General features: G+C 41.5%; 2 protein-coding genes across 2 annotated transcripts; one reads left to right on the top strand and one right to left on the bottom strand.

Moving 5' to 3' along the window:
* Positions 1 to 2074: 2074 nt before the first annotated feature.
* On the top strand, positions 2075 to 8113 carry LOC135490914 (glycine receptor subunit alpha-2-like). Its single transcript, XM_064776494.1, has 10 exons — positions 2075 to 2094; positions 3986 to 4101; positions 4627 to 4694; positions 5125 to 5348; positions 5826 to 5908; positions 6437 to 6577; positions 6679 to 7022; positions 7149 to 7232; positions 7447 to 7548; positions 8096 to 8113. Exons 1-10 carry the CDS (start codon positions 2075 to 2077, stop codon positions 8111 to 8113), a joined length of 1200 nt encoding a protein of 399 aa, XP_064632564.1.
* On the bottom strand, positions 7166 to 19433 carry LOC135490883 (uncharacterized). The gene is made up of 4 exons (XM_064776454.1): positions 19030 to 19433; positions 9998 to 10180; positions 9119 to 9583; positions 7166 to 8768 (listed from the first exon to the last, which is right to left on the bottom strand). The coding sequence occupies exons 1-4, from the start codon at positions 19307 to 19309 to the stop codon at positions 8623 to 8625; spliced, it is 1074 nt and encodes a 357-aa protein (XP_064632524.1). The 5' UTR covers positions 19310 to 19433; the 3' UTR covers positions 7166 to 8622.
* Positions 19434 to 19758: the final 325 nt, after the last annotated feature.

Raw genomic sequence — 19758 nt, 5'->3', positions numbered from 1 at the left:
ATCGCCGTCCAGTAAGACAATAGACGTAAAAATTTACAACGCAGTTGACAAATCCAAGAAAATACGTCACGAAAATGAGGGAATTAAAAACAGTCCTATGCAACGTAAACACTTCCAAATCATGCAACACAAAGACTATCTGCATTGTGTTCATGGGAGTTTCAAGGACTAAAAAAATCACCACGACGGCTATAACCCGTTTTGTGATAGGTTTCATGCTGTATGTGCGTTTTTCAGCATCAACTGATAAGTCACGATTCGCGGCTCTTTTCAATGTCGAGATTAAGGAAACTGTGGAGAATAGGAGTACTGAGGTCGGAATAATAGACATTTGGAACATACTGAAGATTTCACTGTATCCAACCGTGTAAATGGGATCATCAAGAACCCTTAAGTTGTAGCCCCAAACAGGGAGTTCACGGTTAGTGCAGGGATCAAGAATGTAATTGGTCTGGTAGGCAAAAATTGTTGGTATTTGGGTTAAAAACGATAGAGAGATAACTAACACGACAGTTATTTGGGCGTTTTTTATGGTACAAATTGACGCTGCCCTAAGCGGCTTGCAAACGGCAATGTATCTTTCCATTGCCACGCAGAGGGTCACGTATATAGAAGACATCTTAACAAACCAGCGGAAAGTCCATACGTAGCTATACGACAAGTGGTAAATTTCGTAGTATGCTTCAAAATTGCCATATTCAGCAATACCCATTAGAGTCCTATGGAAAATATATGATACAAGATACAAATTATCAACAAATGCAAGCGCCCTTAATAAAACAGAGGTAGAGGTGAATGGTTTCTCTAAACCAATGACAATATACGCGAGGGTGTTGCCAACGAGGCCAACTAATCCGAATAATAACGCCAATGGGATGAAAAGAAAGAAACGCATGTAATTATAGTCGGTTTCCAGGCTGAGGTGGTGCCACCAATATGCACACCTTACTGATCCTGGTGACGTGTTTGAGGAGGTTACCACAAATGCATTATCCATCTTTGTTATTTTACGTAAACACTACCATAAAATTTTTTGGAATTCTTTTGTGTTGTGGTAATATGTTTTGTTCTTAGGAGAAGATTAACAATTATTTGATACACGTATACAACATATCAAATATATTTACAGGTTCTATGCGTGCTTGTAGGCTTTTGTGGTGTCTGATCGATCGGTAGATTCTGATATCTTCACGTGCCTGTGATACATCCGGGACCTCATGGTAACATCAGCGAACAATTGTGTAGGACTGTTAAAACGGGGAGGGGGGGGGGGGACTTCCATCGCTTTCATACCTCCAATAGTCGATATTGAAACCTTTCTGTCAGCAGACCCTTTCGCGTAGATCATTCAGCATCTAATTGATGAGAGATTTTGTTCTTGATAGTCATATACTCCCATCCTCAACGTGGCACAAACTCGCATGCGAAATATGACACCCTCACTGCACGCAATACAGAAAGTAATCACACTCGGAAATTTGACTCCACGTGTACCGGTACTTTTTATTCGTAGAAATTAAGTTGCCTAAACTGTATGTACAGTTGCAGTAGGTTGTGTATAGATCCTACACACCAAGATCGTATCTTAATGTCTTGCAAAGGGAGGTGCGCAGTATATGTTCACATCAAACCTGGCACCAGATGTTCGTTCAAAATTTGAAATTTGAAATTGAATTTGTGATTTTTCAATTATGAACATACACACTGAAAATAAATATCAACACTACCATAGAGTATTAACTTTTTGAAGAAAAATTTCCAACATATTTATCCGCCGAGATATAGTTTTTAAACATCTCATATTATCGCTTACGGGTAAGTTCAATATGTTTTTGTGTTCGAAACCTGGCCGGCAGCCACGACATCCATCGATTTCCGAAAAATATCCGTCGGCGAGTGTCACGGGGAGATGTAGCATGGTTCAATAGACTCGCTTCAATCTGAGGGGCAGGAATTGCCGCCCGGTTTCGGAATAACTTATTGCAATCCCGACGGTACATGTAACACCAGCATGACGTGAGCAAGAGTTTGATACGCATATACGGAAAGAAAATTTTGCAAGATCTGAAACACAATGATGTTCATCCTACCAGGGTAAGTTTGTTAAAAATTTTGTTAAGAAGAATCATATTTTGGCGAGACAGAAGTTTCTACATGGAAACAAGTAATGCATGAAGGCCTGTGTTATGCATTTTCTCAGCCAGGAATTTAGGCGTCCAAAATTGCAAGTATTCACAATGGTGAGTTTGCTAATGATTTCACAAGCACTCCCTCGATGCAATTATAGGCCCCTCAAAAGGCGCCTAGAACCCCCCGGAGTAGTTTTTTTCCAAATTGATTGCTACTTGAGTTGAATTATCACAATATACAGTGGGAAAAAATGAGAGTTCCCAATAACGCTGGAATGCAGGCAGAAAGCTTCAACTACATCTAATTGGACAGTGTAGGACAGTGTATTGCCGTAAGTATACACGTATCACGTTACGATATTTCCATTTTATCGATATAAAAACAGTTTCCGCGCCGGGTTTTTCTTTTCGCGAATTGAGGTTATTCGCGAAATCCCCCAAAATAAGACACTCGCAAAACTTTTTAAAATGTTGATAACGAAATTGAAAACGCAAAAGAAGATCTACATTTTGCTATCTGGCACAGTCATAGCAATTAAGTATCAGGGAGTTGTGGGCTTGCATGAAGAATTAGCATCAGCCACATTATACAAGTAATTAATGTCTCGCAAACTGAAGTGAACGCAGAGAGCACTCATGACAAGTAAGCTCAGTGCCAACTCTACACTTTGTCAGGAAATCACAGAAGGACGCTTTTGAATATTCAATTTTTTTCCCCAAAATGTCATTTTCTCCGAAAATGGCTAGTATTCTGGCATCAGCCAATTTAGCCATTATAATAGGTTCGACCCGTACGCCCTGGGGACGAAGTAGTGGTCTACAGCCAAACATCCACCAAGGGTTAGTTAAGAGTCCTTCAAACGAAAATCGATGTTCCCCGTCATGAACCATTCTACATACATCCCAAAAAGCCTAATGCTCCGGTCATGGGCAGCTTGGCCCCGTTGTAGTCTAGGGACATTCGCGGATACCCCCAAAGGTCATGTAATTTGAGGTCAGCCATACGTCTGCAAAAAAACAGAAATCTTGGAGCGACTTGAACTAGTCCGTAGGACACTGAATGTTCACAAATTGTGACAGGTTTCAATTCTGGACATCTGTCTCCCTATTATTCTACCATTATATGGGCATTTAGTGCGTTTGGACAAGTTCTCGTTGCGAAATCAAGATGATGGGTGACCTTTCCTAACCAGCTCTAAATCCGCAGCATAAAAGTGCAGTTTATCAGAGTCAGACGGTGCTGGAAAAATTTATAAAAACGCTCAGTTACCATCAACCTATAAATATGGAGTGGGAACTACCGAAAGCGGAAGTTTAAAGGAGGATCGACTACATTTATTGATGGCGCTTTACGCGCGCAGGATGTTTCCAAAACACTTCAGGTTGTCAGGTACGACCACTCATCTAGATCGATGTAGTGACAGTAATTGTCTCAGGCTGATGAGGTATAAACTTGTTATTTGAGGTGGACGAATTGATCGCGCTTTACTCGCGCAGGATTTTTCCAAAACACTTCAGGGTGTCAGGTACGACCACTCGACTAGATCGATGTAGTGACAGCAATTGTCTGATGAGGTATAAGCTTGTAATCTGAGATGGACGAATTTTGAGCGACGATACTGTGCAACGTGCCGGGAGCTATTAAGAACTGAGCCCTTTCTCGATCACAAGGGTCAAATGTTCCACGTCAATACGGATATAGGATATAGTATGGTATACAGACGTAATATCTTCCATATGGATGTTGTGATATGTTGTCTTATTAATATTTCGGATCAATCCAACATCAATTTTTGTTGCTTTTTTGTGATCATCGGCAGACTCTTAGTCTCTCAGAGCTTTTTTCCCGTTTTCAGGCTCGTTATAGCGTGCTTCTGTACAGGAAATGGCGAGGCAAGTCAGGTGTCCGAAATAATGATCGACGAACTCCTGTCATCCTACAACAAGACGGTCCGTCCTGATTCTTTGCTAGGTATAGCCATTTTTTACAGGGTAGCCCAAACAAGATGCCACCTATTAAGATCTAAAAAAGCAACGATTTCTCACAGTGATTGCAATGTAGAATCGGAATGAGTTGGTTGAATAGGATCGAATAGCAATCGAGTTCGATTTTCTTATTCTGAAACTCACTTATGGCGTGAAATCTATAGTCTGTACCAGGCAGCTGTGTCAGCTACGGCATTGTCTGAAAACGCATCGTGGGCAATGGTCGATAGTAACAGTGAAAATGACCGAAGAGTGGTCTGAATGAATGTCGAGGTGTAAAAAATATTTAGCCAAATAGATAATTCGTTAAATGTTGTATGGTTTCGGTGGGATTCGAACCAGCGCTCGGAGTGAAAGAGATCACTGGGTCAGCGCCTCAGACCACTGAGCTACCGAGCGCTTCTGTACAAAAGCACTTCAACTGGCTTAATATTATATATCTACACAGTATATTAAAGTGGTAAAAAGGAGTACGTTTCAGTCTCACAGTGCCATGTCGTTCTTTTTTCAGGGAAACCTACTACTATCCAGGCTCAGTTCCATGTCAACTCTATTACGTCAATCAGCGATAAAACCATGGTATGTTTAATCTGCAATCGTTCTATTGGCTGCTTTTGCCCATTTAATTGGTCATTTATTGATGGACACTTTGAAATTTGCTGGATACTCGGAACCATTAATTAATCTCGTGTCCAATGTAACACAAGCAAAACGTGACTCTGTTGATAACTAAGAGAGGGCTCCGAATATTTTTGAAAAGCCAATGCATGTCATGCTCCCTACATTCATTACATGAGAGTTCGGATGAGCCTGGAGGCCTATATCTTGAGGTTCTTGAGCTCATGTAGAATTACTTGGAGATTTTGAAAGAATAGTCAAGCAAGACACGTGTATTATCGTTCAGCATCTAATGGACATCGCAATGGTTTGAAAGAAAGATTACCGAACACGATTATGTCAATCATTTAAACCAGGAAGAAGTAAATTTGTCCAACTTCGATTATTTCAGGATTACAATATTGATATCTTCTTTCGACAAAAATGGCGCGACCACCGCTTGGCTTTCAACAAATCTTACGGCGACTCAGTATCCCTTGGATTTCATCGGATGAACCAGATGTGGAGGCCAGATACCGTGTTCCTCAACGCCAAGAGTGGATACCATCATCACCTGACCGTCCCGAATGATCTGCTAACTCTGCATCCTGATGGCGTGTTATTGATAAGTCAGAGGTACTCCTTACACGTACTATACATACTTTCTTATCCCTGAAAAAACAGGGGTGCCAGAAAGGGTGCTTCAGGCCTAAGGCACCCTTTGGGGCAGGCAAAGGTGTAGCCTTGGCACCCTTTTCTGTGTAGGGATGCTATGAAATAAAGTTGATTTACCATGGATACAATTAGGTTTCAACCCTTTCAGAGGGTGCTCCTGGTGGGACAAGATAACGGCAGCTCGTCACACCACGAGCACCCTGTTTTTGAATGACAATAAGTCGACAAGGTAGCATACAGGGCCTCCAACATCAGGAATATCTGGCGACTCATATCCAAAAGAGCTTTACCTACGTTCTGGAAGTGGTCCCTTTGTTCTCTGCCGTTCCTCGAAAAATGGAGGGAGGTACTGAGAAACCCGTTTATAGGTAGTAGATTGGGATGCGGCGCGTGAGGATCTCTCAAAGATGATTAAAAGCATTTTTCTATATTTTACAGACTCTCCCTGATACTATCATGCAACATGCATCTATACTACTACCCGATGGATAATCAAAGATGCAGTGTCGTAATTGGAAGTTGTAAGTAAACACATCATACGATAATTGCTAGAGACTTGTCTTTTTTCATTTTGAAGCATTAAAAGACCAGTAGCAGTTCCCCTGGACCTTCAAATTTACCTGGAAAAGTCATCTTTTGCAGGTGGCTTAACTGTTGGTATGGTTTCTAATTCGTAATGTGTCAAAAGTAACTACCTTAAACGTGAATCTAAACATATAACAATAAAAAGAAGGATTCTGGTGTGAGAGGTGGAAGGGACCATCGACTAGTGGTATTCCAAGGTCGGTGTTCACAATGAGAAAATTGAACAGTTCCAACAATCTTGTACACAGGAGAAGGACGCTTTAGATCCTTACAATGTAGTATCATTTATCAACCGAACGTCTTCCTACTGACGATTACTCATTCAGGTAACCTCAGGTATAACTGCTTTCGGTTTCATGGTCGAAAATATTCATCCGCAAGACGACCATGACAAGGTGCTGGTAGCCCATCTCCTTTGAGCAGATAGAGCATACTCCGCTCGATCTACTCTCGATCTCTTTCAGTTGGCTACTCGTCCAGAGACCTCATGTACGATTTCATGTCCGATAACTCCATCACTTACGAGGAAGACATGCTGCTGCCGGAATTCATCATCGATAAGGAGCACGTGGAGCAACATGCAGAACTTATTCTGTACTCAACAGGTTGGTTAATCTTTATGTCCTGTTTGAAGGAGATTGGATGAAATTTGACCATTACCAAACATAGATCAAGTGAGGGTTAAGGACTTGTATCTGTTTTCCAGGAAATTTCAGCGTTCTACGTTTCGTCTTCCCGATGGAGCGTGATATCGGCACCTACATCATTCAGACCTACATCCCAAGTATCCTGATCGTCGTTCTTTCTTGGGTAAACTTCTGGCTGGATATCAACGCAACGCCTGCGAGGATTTCCCTCGGCCTCATCACGGTGCTGACTATCACGACCCAGAGCTCTGGTCTCCACACCCGGCTGCCCAAGGTCTCCTACATCAAGGCTATTGATGTGTGGATGTCGACGTGTTTAGTTTTCGTCTTCGGCGCGCTGTTGGAGTTTGCGGTGGCAAATGTAATGACAAGGAAGATAGAGAAGAAGGCGAAGAAAAAGGCGGTGGGTACGATAAAACGATAAATTATTCAAGACATAAGCGGATAGTACTAGACTGCTGAGCCTTATTTACAGTACCGTACTGGCATGAACCAACTCCTGTCAAAAATTTTCCTTAATTTTTTCCAGGCTGCATTTGATCATGTCCTGGCGAATCCATCCGTTCTTACTGCGGGGAATCTCAGAAAAAACGATAATGGTAATCTTTCGCGGGTAAGTGTCCGAATCTTCAGAAATTGACCAAGTGGGATGTCGCAAGTGGTCGGCCATGCATTAGCGCCATGATTGAAAGCAACGCAACATCCTGCTGAAAAAGTGTGTCCTTGATGGTCGAATAAAACTTAGAATTCCTGTAGAGCTATTTGAGAGGGAAGCTGTTTCCCTTTGCAGGCCACCATGTGCTGTCACGACTACTCTCTTCTTTCAGGTTGATACTGATGTCGAAATGGCCGACAGTCAAACTTATCAAAGAAGAGACAAATTCAGATTTCCCCCGAAGAACAACAAGGCTAAGACACCTGCCGAAAAAGTAGAACTAGCGTCGAGATTTTTGTTTCCGTTTGCCTTCACGTTGTTCAACATTTTCTATTGGCTGCATTATTGGTGCCGTTGGTTCACGTCTAATCATTGCTTAGCATAACCATAAGGCGTTCTTACTATCCCGATGTGTAAAATCTCATTCGAAGTTAGGCTGTGAGAATGCTTCGTAAACTGGTCCGTCGTTGGGATTCGGTCCGTTCTACATGACTAAGTGTCCCCATGCATAACAGTATGGCGGGACAGTTGTAAAATGAGTCGCGTAGTGTCCACCAGGTTACACGAAATAATGATACGTGTACTTGCCGATCTGTCCCAGACGATACATTCTTTTGAAATGTTTACAATGTAATTGTTGTATTGTTGCATTGTTGTATCGATTGTTTTAGATTTTGTCCATTTTGTCATCGGTAGCATCACAATAGTGAGTATCGAATACAATTTATTTCAAAATTATTTACAGATAATAGCACGTCCCCTAACAGTATGTGCTGTGTTCTATCCTTTTCAGTTGTATGTAAAATAATCATTTGTTGCAGTTTGTTGAAAATAAGTAAAAAACCAATCAATATCAATTCTGGTCGACCCGGACGCTAGGAGCGGCCCCTCGCTCAGACGCGTCCTCCTTTCGTTGATTCACTACATCATCCACAAACATGTTAAAGAGATATTAATTTATATACACTACCCATAGTCTTCTATGTTATCTCGAATAAATTGCTAGATATGCGAGGAGCTGAGGAAAGACGGCAGTACCTGCTCCGTTTTGAATATCAAGATTCTACATTTTCAATGTCTAGCAATAACGGCTTGCCGTTTTTCGATTGGTTGTCCTCTAGAACCCAGGCCGTACCTTTCTACCAGTATACCCAACGCAGGGCTCCCAGGACCAAGCCTTAACTAGGGGTATTTCTTTATGTAGATGTATGATGTTTTCTAGTCTTTTTCCCTCGCCTCCAGAAACAGATATGATACCCCATAAATGATATCCATACCCGAGTAAGTATGCTTCTCGCAAAGCCTTGTAAAAAAGTCAGAACTAATCACTATCAGCAAAACAGAACGTTCATTGCTTCATTAATAGTGTCACTACCAGCGTCATTACAACACATGCAATCGATATTCGCAGTGCTTCGGCAGAGCCTTTGCTGTCCACGACGGCATCTAGGGCTGGTTCCCGCTTTTCCTTCTTTTCAATGGTTTTCTTCTCCTCTGAAAGGCAAAATCATTTTCATCAATGTGCGTATAACAGTAGCGGAATATCAATCGAGTATGCTATCTATCATTTCTTGTAACCAGGGATCTTTGTAGTGTAGACTGGTTGCAAGGTAGCACCATTGTCACTTTTCCCACTCCTCGATACTTTTAGACGTTCTGACGTGTCTGAGGACAATTGTCACAAACATGAAGACAACATATTTGTCTTAATGCTTTTAGTTGTGCCATCTGATAAAATTTGGTATAGTCTTAATGCGAGGAAATGGGGAGCCAAGGGAGGGGAAGGATTATTTTCTATCGATATCCTCCATTAATTCTTGAGTATACTAGTAATGCACACTGACCTGACTTGGACTTGGTCTGTGTAGCGACTGGCTCACTCATCACCTCGACCGTCATACCCATAGCATCATTCGGCTCATCTCGTGGATCGCTCGATTCATATTTCGAATTCCGATTCATCTTCTGCCGCTCCTTTTCCTTTGATGGCGACTTTTCCGATTTCATTGTGGGTGCTGACATCGTCGTCGATTTCGTTTTCGTTGTCGTCGCGGTTGTCGCAGTTTCGACTTCTTCCATGGTTGTCGCAGTTGGTAACATGGATGTTGTCGTTCTCCCTGTAGTTGTCATAGGCATTTTGGTACTTTTTTGCTCCATTTTTGGTTGTAATTTCACTTCTGCAGCAGGTGTCGTTGTTGGAGCAACGATCTGAGGTTGTGGTGTTGTTATAGGTGGCTTGATATGAGGTTCATGGGGTATGCAGTCCCCATGGCTAACGGCGCCACATGACATCAAAATGCGCTCGTCGCCTGATGGAGGAAAATTAGAAGATAATGGCAAGAATTGATACCTTAAAGACTAGGTTTCAATAGCAAAAAGTCCGCGGATCCCAACCACTTTGATACATATTATTAAAAACTGTCTTGTGACCACTATAAGATGAGTAAAGATCGCTGATTTCTAAAGAACATCCAGAGAGCGAGCTTCAGACCCCTTTCCATTCATCAGAACTTCATGATATACAAAATACCGATCGGCTTCCCCGACAGAAAGCCAGTGATTTGAGGACGGCTGCCTGACAACTTTAAGCTTAAGCTTCATAGATGGCAGTTGGTTTCTGATCTATCAATGAATCTAAAAAGGCAACGATTTGTTGAACATTGGATGTTATCAATTCGATAAGAAGCGAAACCTCAACTGATTTAGTAGAGAAAGAAACCTACGGCTGAGCGTGGGGTGCAGTGATCGCACCCCGCACATCTTCAGAACGTCTGTCATGGTTCCATGTGTAAACGCCTCCGGGAAGTATGTTGGGACGTATCTCCCGTCTGCGGTTCTGGTGAGCAGGAGGATATACTCCTGACGGACTCGCAGATGGATGGAAGGACAGTTGCTGCCGGGATCTCCTGTGGAAGAGAATAGGTATACTTTTTGTTATAGAATAGCTTCAGTAGGTGAAATAACACCTTCCTTTAACGGAACTGATATACCAGTCGTTTCTAGGACGAAGGCTTAGCCTGTACCCGGTAACCAGATTTGTCTACATGTAAGAAATAGGGATGCGGTCAGTTGAGTCATTTTCATGTATCCTATCAATGAAAAAGGGCCAAGGGGTGGATACTTAGAGGTGAATCGCAAAATGTCAGCAACTTCATGTATCATATTGGCTAACACTGTTTACGTCAACCAGTCATTGCTGTGCACTAAATAATTACGAAATAAACGGTAGTTGCAACCACCACCTGAGGTTGCCGTTTTTCTAAACACTCATGATAAACAGTGTGAACTCTATCTATTCCAGGTAGGTAAACTCTATCACTTTTTGTGACCTCTCCTGAACTCTACGTCACATACTCAAGAAGGTACTGTGAAAAAGCTGCCAGGAATTATCAAACATAACTCACGGGTTGTAAGATGAAATGATTAGTTCATGATGCGGCTATAAACTCGTACTCGTCGAACACGGACGTACATGTATCTTTTTTTCCTGATCATAATTATTTATTATACCAAGATCGAGTGATTACAGTATAATTTCGTATAAACGCAGCTTTTAACTCTTTAATTATTGCTTTTCCCTTCCCCTGAAGTGATGTTACTAACGCTGTCCTTAGGTCTGAAACTCCGCACGGTTTTCTGTTATGCTTTCAAATCTTGCTTATGAGGTATGGCGAAAATGTGCCCTCTGAGAAGATGGCACCCATCACATATCGTTCTGTTAGGCTGTGCGCACTTAAGTCTACGTAATAGTTCCTATGCTATTAAGTTGATAACGGCCCTTCTGGTACAATTTCTCATACTTTCACTTATATTTTGCGCCTATGTCTGGAACACTAGCTGCATTTAATGCATGCATTCATGAGTGTACGTCTGCATGATTTTGATGAGGTGCAGTATGATACCAGCACGATGCTTGAATGCGATTCTACCCTATGCTGACTTCAGCCGCCAGTACATTAAAGCATTACTACATGTTCTGAATATCGTGGTTCTCATAATGAACTTAAGAAGATATTAAGGGGAGAGAACACGATCAGAGATGTGCGCACCTGACGAAACGTCTCGAGTTACCACATGATTCTATAAACATTTTGCTAAGGTCTTCCTGACTGTTCAAGATTCTTCAGCCACTGTTGGCCAGTGTTTACATAAGCATGGGAAATTCCAACCTAGCTTCGTCCTGAATCAATATACACCATGTACGACATCATGTATGCAAATTGAACCAAAGTTAGCATGGACTAAGCAACGTGCATGTGGATGCAGGGTGATTAAATGTGCACACCATTTCGACGGGAATTTGTACGACCATGACCACACATTAATTTATATTTCATAGCACTGAAGCCGGGTGATTTATTCTTACTTTTATCCAATCGGTAAGCGATCCATCAACCTAACTGCATTACCCTCCGAAGAAGAAGACCCTCAATAAAAGCAAATGGCGTTTTGATCACAGTGTCGGTGTCAGTAAGTGTTCAGCGACACTGCGCTGGCAGAGGAGGAAAGGATGCGAAGGGCCTCGCCACGCGAGAATGAATTTGTCGAGATGCCGGTAAAATTTGTATAGATATCAGACCTTGCAAATGAAATGCCTGAAATGCGATGTTCTTGTGCAATTTGGTCGAATAATCAAAGATCGAATTGCGTTCTTTAAATACAATACAGCCCTGTTAGGCAATGATAAACCATTTTCTCATGCCCCTAACGTCCTGCTATCCACTATGAAATCGCAAACTATTTCGAAACCTCTCTGGTGAAATTGATATGGACAGGAATTGAATCCTCCTCCTACCAAAGTTTTTCAGTACATTCGCAGGTGTAAGCTATAAAATAATTTGCAGTTACTTTAATAGCTATGTTATTGCTCCGACTAATCCTAGTACTCAACTCATCAAAGTTGTTGTAACGTTTTTAATCGTGACATTTGCTTAGTCAGTGTGGAACATGCTTGCCGGATGCAGTATGCTGGGAGAAAAACAACTGACCGTCTGCAAAAACATGTTGATATTATTTTACGGTTTCAGCTTTCGGTACAAAGATGCCGCATGTGCCGTATTCTATATCACACCCGTCTCGTCAGAATATGATGCATAGCATACAATTGTGCCGTGGCAATATCTACTGCCATCAATAAACTAGACGGTTATGAGAATGAGAAAAGAAGCTGCACTGATTGAATGAGGACGAACAGTGCCATCACAGGCCAAACACATTGGTACTTCTTTTCACAGACCCGATCTAAATCACTTTACAGTAGGTCTCAGGTCCGTAAGGTAACATACCACATGGGAAGAAATTTTGCTTGCGGGGCTCGTAAAAATATGTCCACACCCCTTTGGGCTCTAGCTCGTTAACTGGCCTGTTTACACTGTTGAATCTTCAAGGTTGAAAAAAAGTTTTATCCTGCAAGGTTACGGACATAATTGAATATGTCGAAAGAAGCAAGTAAGGTGTAGGGTTATCGAGGCTAGACACCTGCATGTGGTTAAAACGTAAGAAAATGTGTCATGTTTTAAAGAATTGGATGGAGATGTATTTACATGTATCTTCATCGACCCGTTCAGAATGCTCCGATTCGGTTCAAAGGCTTTGCTTGATCAATTACATTTAGGACGTTTCTCTTTCTTATACGACTGTAACGCTTCCCAAAAGCGATGGGGACATTCATTTGCAGTATCTTAACCCACCAAAATGGTATTCAGCATATTCATAGGCTTATAACAATTGATGTGACAAAATAATTAGGCTACATTAAGTGCAGAATCCTCTTGCATCTGACAAGGGGCAACAGAGGTGCCTCATTTATTTTATCCGTGACCCCTCTCTCTCCCTGGATGCCCCCTCACCTGACAACGGAATAAAATAACTCTAACTAGTTCATGAAGTAGATGTAGCAGTAGCAGTAGTAGTAGTAGTAGATGTAGCAGTAGTAGTAGTAGTAGTAGTAGTAGTAGTAGTAGTAGTAGTTGAAGAGTTCGTGCTTTATGTAAACTTTTTTTACTAAAACGTAGAAATAAACTGATCATATGTGACCCCTCGTCAATTATCGAGTTGTAAATCTGACAGAAATAGTCTCAAAGGTGTGCTAACGTGACTCAACCTTCGCTCTCAGGTATTTTGTAGATGGTTTTTCTGGAATTTATTAAGCTTTTTTCTTGCACCTTGTTTATAAAGAAGGCCAAGGTTGGGGAAAAATGCTAGCTCGTTTGGTTCATTGAATAATCATTTTTAGTACTAGCTAACAGGTCAAAAGAACCTGCTTCTCATCAAACTTTCATTTAGAAGACGTAGCGTTTGTGTATTTGATCAGCTTAGCAAGGTAAACGTAGTGCCAAGGGTAAGGTACGTTGGCTATGGGTAAACCATCGGCGAAGGGGCTTACCCAGGACGACATCTACCATTTCAGGGTCTGGTTCAGCTATTCTTAGTCATTCGAAGGTTTCAAAATGAATATCACATCCGAGACTGACATGATGGGGTTCTTTTCCGGGAGGAGTGGAGTATGGGCATATGGTTTGGATGTGGCTGATATGTATGAGCGTACTAGGGCTGCTTTAAGGCTCGATGATGTAGGTCGACAATCCCACAGATGTGCGCTGAAGTCTTCCGAGGCCACCGATAACAATAGTAGCGCAGGCTAATGTCAAAATGATTGTTGCTACCAACAAGCACTTGCTGGGGTTCATGACCTGGCGGCAAATACTCCCGCTGGGGGTGGTGACCGGGCGACAAAGAATCAACAATCGCGTTAGCCTCTTATGATATAGATAACGAAGTGGTAAAAAATAGGACATGAAACCATTCTAGACAGAAGTTCACCGAGTCGAGTGTAATGGCTGAAGCGAGGTCACCTGCTGAATTGAAATAAACAGGGGTTTGATGACCTAGTTCAGACAAGTGACGACAACCTGTTCAATGTTCGGCTGCCTGTGTGGAGCCGAAAATTGTATAGATACTGGGCACACACCACCGAAATTGCTTTCAACGAACCTTTTCATATGACCTTTTATCAACAGAGGCACTCCGTTTATTTTTCAAGAGATAGTGTAAAATAATCTGACACCGAAACCACTTGTAAAGACAGATAGCGTGTGAAGCTTGAAATAAACAAATTCAGACACATTCCACTAATGGTGATAGGCAAAACTACGGCGAACTTTTAAATTTTTTTGGTCATTGCATGCACCTCTTGTTTCTCTCTAAGATCCATCCAGACACGACAATTGCCCGAAGCCATGTTTGTAAGAAATTACTGCTAGGCTTGCGCTTACGCCCGATCTTCATAATAACCCTACCTCATGAGAAGGAATCCATAGGATTATTCATATAAGTAGGCATTTTTGTGTCCGTCGTTCTAAGGATGCAACTCTATGTAATGAATAATGTTATCATTTAGGCCTATAAAAACATTAACAAAAGCATCGTATCGGTAACAATATTCGCATGACTACATAAAATTCTTAGCCAGAGCAACCATATAATCTACACCGTCAGATCAGAAAAACAATAACAAAAAAACACAGGCAACCCTGTGCACTTAGTTTACATGTCAACAAGTAAATGCCCTCATTAAAAACTACTTTGTGAAAAAATATTCGGAGAATGTGGGTCGTTGAGAAGGTGACAGACTGTGCACTATCAGGTCAAACTACATCTACTATATAGACCTACATACACGATCGACTGTCGTGCAAAGATACCAAGTGACCAACCTTCTATCATGCCAGACGTGCATAAAAAGAAAAGGAAAGATCCTCAGGGAATCAGATCCATTCTTCCTATTTCTTGCTGTCCTTTACTTAGCCGCAAGATTTTGATAAAATTTAATCAAGTTTGCGTCCGGGTAGTAATTAGTCCACCGAGTTCTCTTTCCTGGCACGCGACAAGCTCTAATCAACTTGAACCTTGGTTATGTCCCCTGAACCTTGATTTTGCCCCATGATGAACAGCATCCGAAATGTTAAGTGACGATTTATGGTTCAACAGGCCGTGATATCAAATCTGTTTTTGTTGTTCGATTCGACGGGAGTGGAGTAGAGGTTTTATTTCCAGTTCAGGAATCCAAATGGTTGGACTGTTACTCCCCGGTGTTAGGTTTCTGGGGCCGTAGTCTACAGCGACGGGGAGAGGAGAAAGTTCCTTCGAATATGATTTGAACCAACCTCATTACTTTGAACTATAAACTGTTAATCAGACGAGAGATGCTTAACTGTGTGGTTTAACATGTTAACATTTCCTTAGATGAACTTGTGTTTTTAAGTGATGTTATTGACCATGGACGAAGGTTCATCATGCATATCACTTGACCCACTTGGGTCCTATTTCAAAATGTTTACAGACGAATTTATCAAATTGATTTCCCCACTTACTCTCTGATAGTTCTGCCCAATTGGTGCGATTGATAACGTTAGTCTTGGCTATCGTCTGAGTTGCAGGGTGATAAGTCTAATTGGAGAGAGATTGAAGGCGCCTTCGGCTAGGCTGTGGGTTTGGCCGCAATGTAGGCAATGGATCACAAGGTCTCCCAACCAATGCTTCTTCAATGTCCAGTAGTGAAGTTTGTCATTGAATGACTTGGTCAAAAGCAACGTGCCACGAGACGCTGAACCATACTAGGTCCAATAAAACGACTATACAGCTGGCTCTCCATTTCCTTAAGCCCCCATTCAGCTCGGGAATGCACTCTCATGGCAGTTTCTTTGAAGGCTAAAGGCTACCGGCTGACGTCACCACTCACTGCAGCATCTGACGAAGACTCGCAATGGTGTGGGGCACACAAGAAACGTCTGAGGTATCTTTAAACTCTGCTTGTGATGGATATGTTCGAAAGCAATGAGTATTCGGATGATAAATATACTCATCAAAATATCTGCACCTTGAAATCACGTTCTCTCCCCTTTTCGAAGCAATTAAAGATTGTTTTAAAAGTTCGATAAGTTCATTGTACCAATATCGTCGCGTGCCAGGATATAACTACTTCCACTTCCTGAGTGGACAGTCTTATTCTTGGAATGGCATTAATTGTTTCTTTTAATTGAATTCAAGTATTTTAAGTTGAACGTGACGCAACAATAGACTTTGATACCTCAAAACGATCGAGGCGATATAGTTTACAAATCAACTGGCCATACCTTAAGAATTGGTAACGCTACCTGAGACTAGTATGTACAACAATGTGACTTTGAGGCGAGGTTAGAATCTGCCGATTGACTGGCTGCTAACTTTATGTTAATCAATGAAACATTGCAGAACAAACACACCTTGATTTCTGGTTCGAGGTATTTAGTATCTTATCATTCGAGGCAATTACTTCTTTTGCAGCTCAGGTACCACAGGTACTTACTTCACCACAAATCGACCCTTAATGTATCCACCCCCGCTGCAATAAACAGGTCTCACAACCCCTGCAAGCCACGAGGTAAAACGCAAGGTCTGTGGTGGCATCACAGGCACCATTTCAATCACATGATACTTCCGCCTCAAATTAGACAAAGCGCTGGGCAATTACTCAATTTATGCTTTTTAGTCGGGCAATTATTAGAATATTAAAGATATAGGACAGCCTACTACCTCATGCAATGATTTTTTAGCGCCTTATTTAACAAGCTTTAAAGTTGTTTACTTGCTATCTAAATCAGCGCATTTTTTGACGATGTAAAAACACTTACTCTTATGTCTGGTTATTTTCGATAGCTGTAGTAATGTGATATGAGACATAAGAGTAAGTGTTTTTTTGTCGTCACACCTGGGTAATTTTATTCATCAAAATTTTATCAGCTATATCAGCTATATCAGCAACAGCGTTTGATGAGTAAGATCGTTAGGTAAAGCCAATGATGCAGCAGTATAACGTGTCCTCGTCAACCTTCTAATGCGTTCGTGAGAGTCTACACGATGCGTGATTTGATTGAAGGTCAAATTGCATAAATTGCTCGATAATGATGTTCCGTCATTCATTATTTATGCTAGAAACATTGGCAACCTATGAATGGATATCGGCAGGCTATGAAACTTGGAAGTCTATGGATGGAGTCCTTAAGGTAGCTAAAACACTGAGACGTTCGCCCTAAACAGACTAGAGTGTTATCACCCTTGTTCATCAGTTCACGACCCTTGATTTCCTTGTAACATGCCTGCATATGTTATTATTGAGTTAGCCTTATTATCAATAGGGATTGTTGTAACAAGTTTCACCGGTTGCTAAGACTTTGAGAGCTTAAATCAAAGGCAAGATGTTGAATTGCAACTACAACAACATACCATAACCTGTTCTCGGCATGTTACAAGCGCAGGGTTGAAGCTTCTGGTAACATGCGAAAGCAAATGATTCGATTTCGTTCTTAATATGACGTACACAAATCGAATCACATACACCCTGATCTGAGAGCGAAAAATACTGTCATCTCGACCAGCGTTGTCCGAGTCATCTCGACATTGGTCAGGATTCTCACAACGGTGGGTGTTTTTTTGCCACCCGCGTCCAGTGTTACCCATTTAGTGGTTGGGTGTTTTTTTTCTTCTTCTGGAAACCATCTTCTGACTGACCATTTCCCTCCACAATAGCAACCTGTAGCTGGATATAATGCTACTAATCCATTGCACTGGGCGGAAACGATCTCGTTTTTTTGTACAAACTGACAATTGGGAGAAGGCATGACTGTTGCGTTCTAACGGGAATAAAGATATAAATGGCATTTGCTGCAATCGAGCCATCTGAACGAGCCCGGTCAGATGAGAGCTCTCAATATAGCAATCATCTCAGTGATTCACCCAATAGCTGTAATCATAACTGATTACTATCGTGGCCAATCCACTATTAATGATATAACATGCCTAGTAAGTAGTTACTGCTCTTTAGTTCATTTTCATTAATTGGATCACTATTGTTGATCAATTTGATTTATGTACACGAAGATGTGGCCCTCAAGTGTTGAAAAAATGCCGCGAGTTCTTCAGGTTGTAATACTCCATCATAACCATAGGTCCTATAGAATGTATAGGAGTAGGACAGTTCCATTTGAAAGAAATAAAACAATAACAAGAGACCATGTCAGCATGTGTTCCATCTGAGGAGCTATGGAAATGCCACCCGCGTCCAGTGTTACCCATTTAGTTAAAATGGGTAACAGCGAGAATGCTGTAGGTATCATGATTCAGTTAATAAGATAATTACGCTGCGGCATAACCGCGATCTCAATTTACATTATTTTCCTGACAAAGGAAATTGAAAAACTGAGGAATTTGTTTGACATATTTAAAATCGCTGCCGCATTCCTTTAGCAATGGTTGCATAATAGTAGTAGCCCTGCTTGTATCATGTTGCTACATGCCAGCATGGGCATGGGCATAGGCGTTCAACTTTTCAAGTGTTATCTTACAGCACATGTTTTCTGGCAATGATTAGTTCACGGAAAACGTTCTCGCCATATTTTCAAAGCCTTGTTATTTGAAAGGAAATTTGACATTATTAGATCATTTGAGAATCCAACCTAACTAGCCTACCAGCCTACATGGTCTTTATGGATAAACTGCACTAACTATCTCCTGGTACTTTTTATGCTAAGTGATGTATGTCACGTCTTCTTAGCAAGCAAAAAAGCCCTTTCAATATGCGGTTAATTTGTTGAGTACGGGATGAATAAACTGGAAAAACCGACTAGCGACACAACCTAGACTGTGTCAAGACATGCTTAACGTTTAAATGAAAACGGATATCATGCTGTGTAAAACAAAATGAAACACAAAAACTTACCAACAGTTGACACTGTAAGGTTCTGTGGTGTAGCTTCCCCTTTGTAGATGCAATATACTTTTAAATGTGCAGTGTAAACCGGCGATCCGAACATGCTTCTTTGCAAGTCCAGTTGCTTGCCTACAACTTTCCCTGATAGGACCACGTCGCTGTGAAAAACTTTCTCATTAATTGTCGGTGGAATTGGACTAAAGGGAACAGAACATCCTAAAGTAATACCCGATTGAAGAATAAAGAAAAATGTGGAGCACAAAGAAATTAAATTCCACATCTTGTCCATCTTTAATTTCCTTTACGCGTGTTGAGGTTTTTGTTGTGTTGCTCTCTCCGTCCTGCGGGTCACGTTTTTGCACTAACGAGTTGATTGGCTTGGTCTGGACAGTTGAGTGAGTGCGGAGAGCGAACTGAGGTGGCCGGGAAAGTGATAGTGAACAGGCGGCGCAGTCTGTTGGTTGTGTTCGAGAACGTGTGATGAACTGATTTGGTTTTCAGGTGTAGAAGATTGAATTGTCCTTGGAGAGAATGTCATTGGAACAAAGGATTCTATTATGCACTTTAGTCTCCGAGCTATTGACGGTCATCGCCTCTATATAACCTTCTATCCTAATCCGTCAGAATACAATGGAGCCGGTCACCTTTTCCACGGTGGACATTTTCTACTTATTACACTGGCTCACAATCTAAGGGTCTTGAGGTCAAACAACGATGGAGTTTTACCAACAATCCTTA

Source organism: Lineus longissimus, chromosome 7 (assembly GCF_910592395.1).
Source record: "Lineus longissimus chromosome 7, tnLinLong1.2, whole genome shotgun sequence".
Classification (NCBI taxonomy): Eukaryota; Metazoa; Nemertea; class Pilidiophora; order Heteronemertea; family Lineidae; genus Lineus; species Lineus longissimus.
This window is presented reverse-complemented; position numbering and strand designations above follow the sequence as displayed.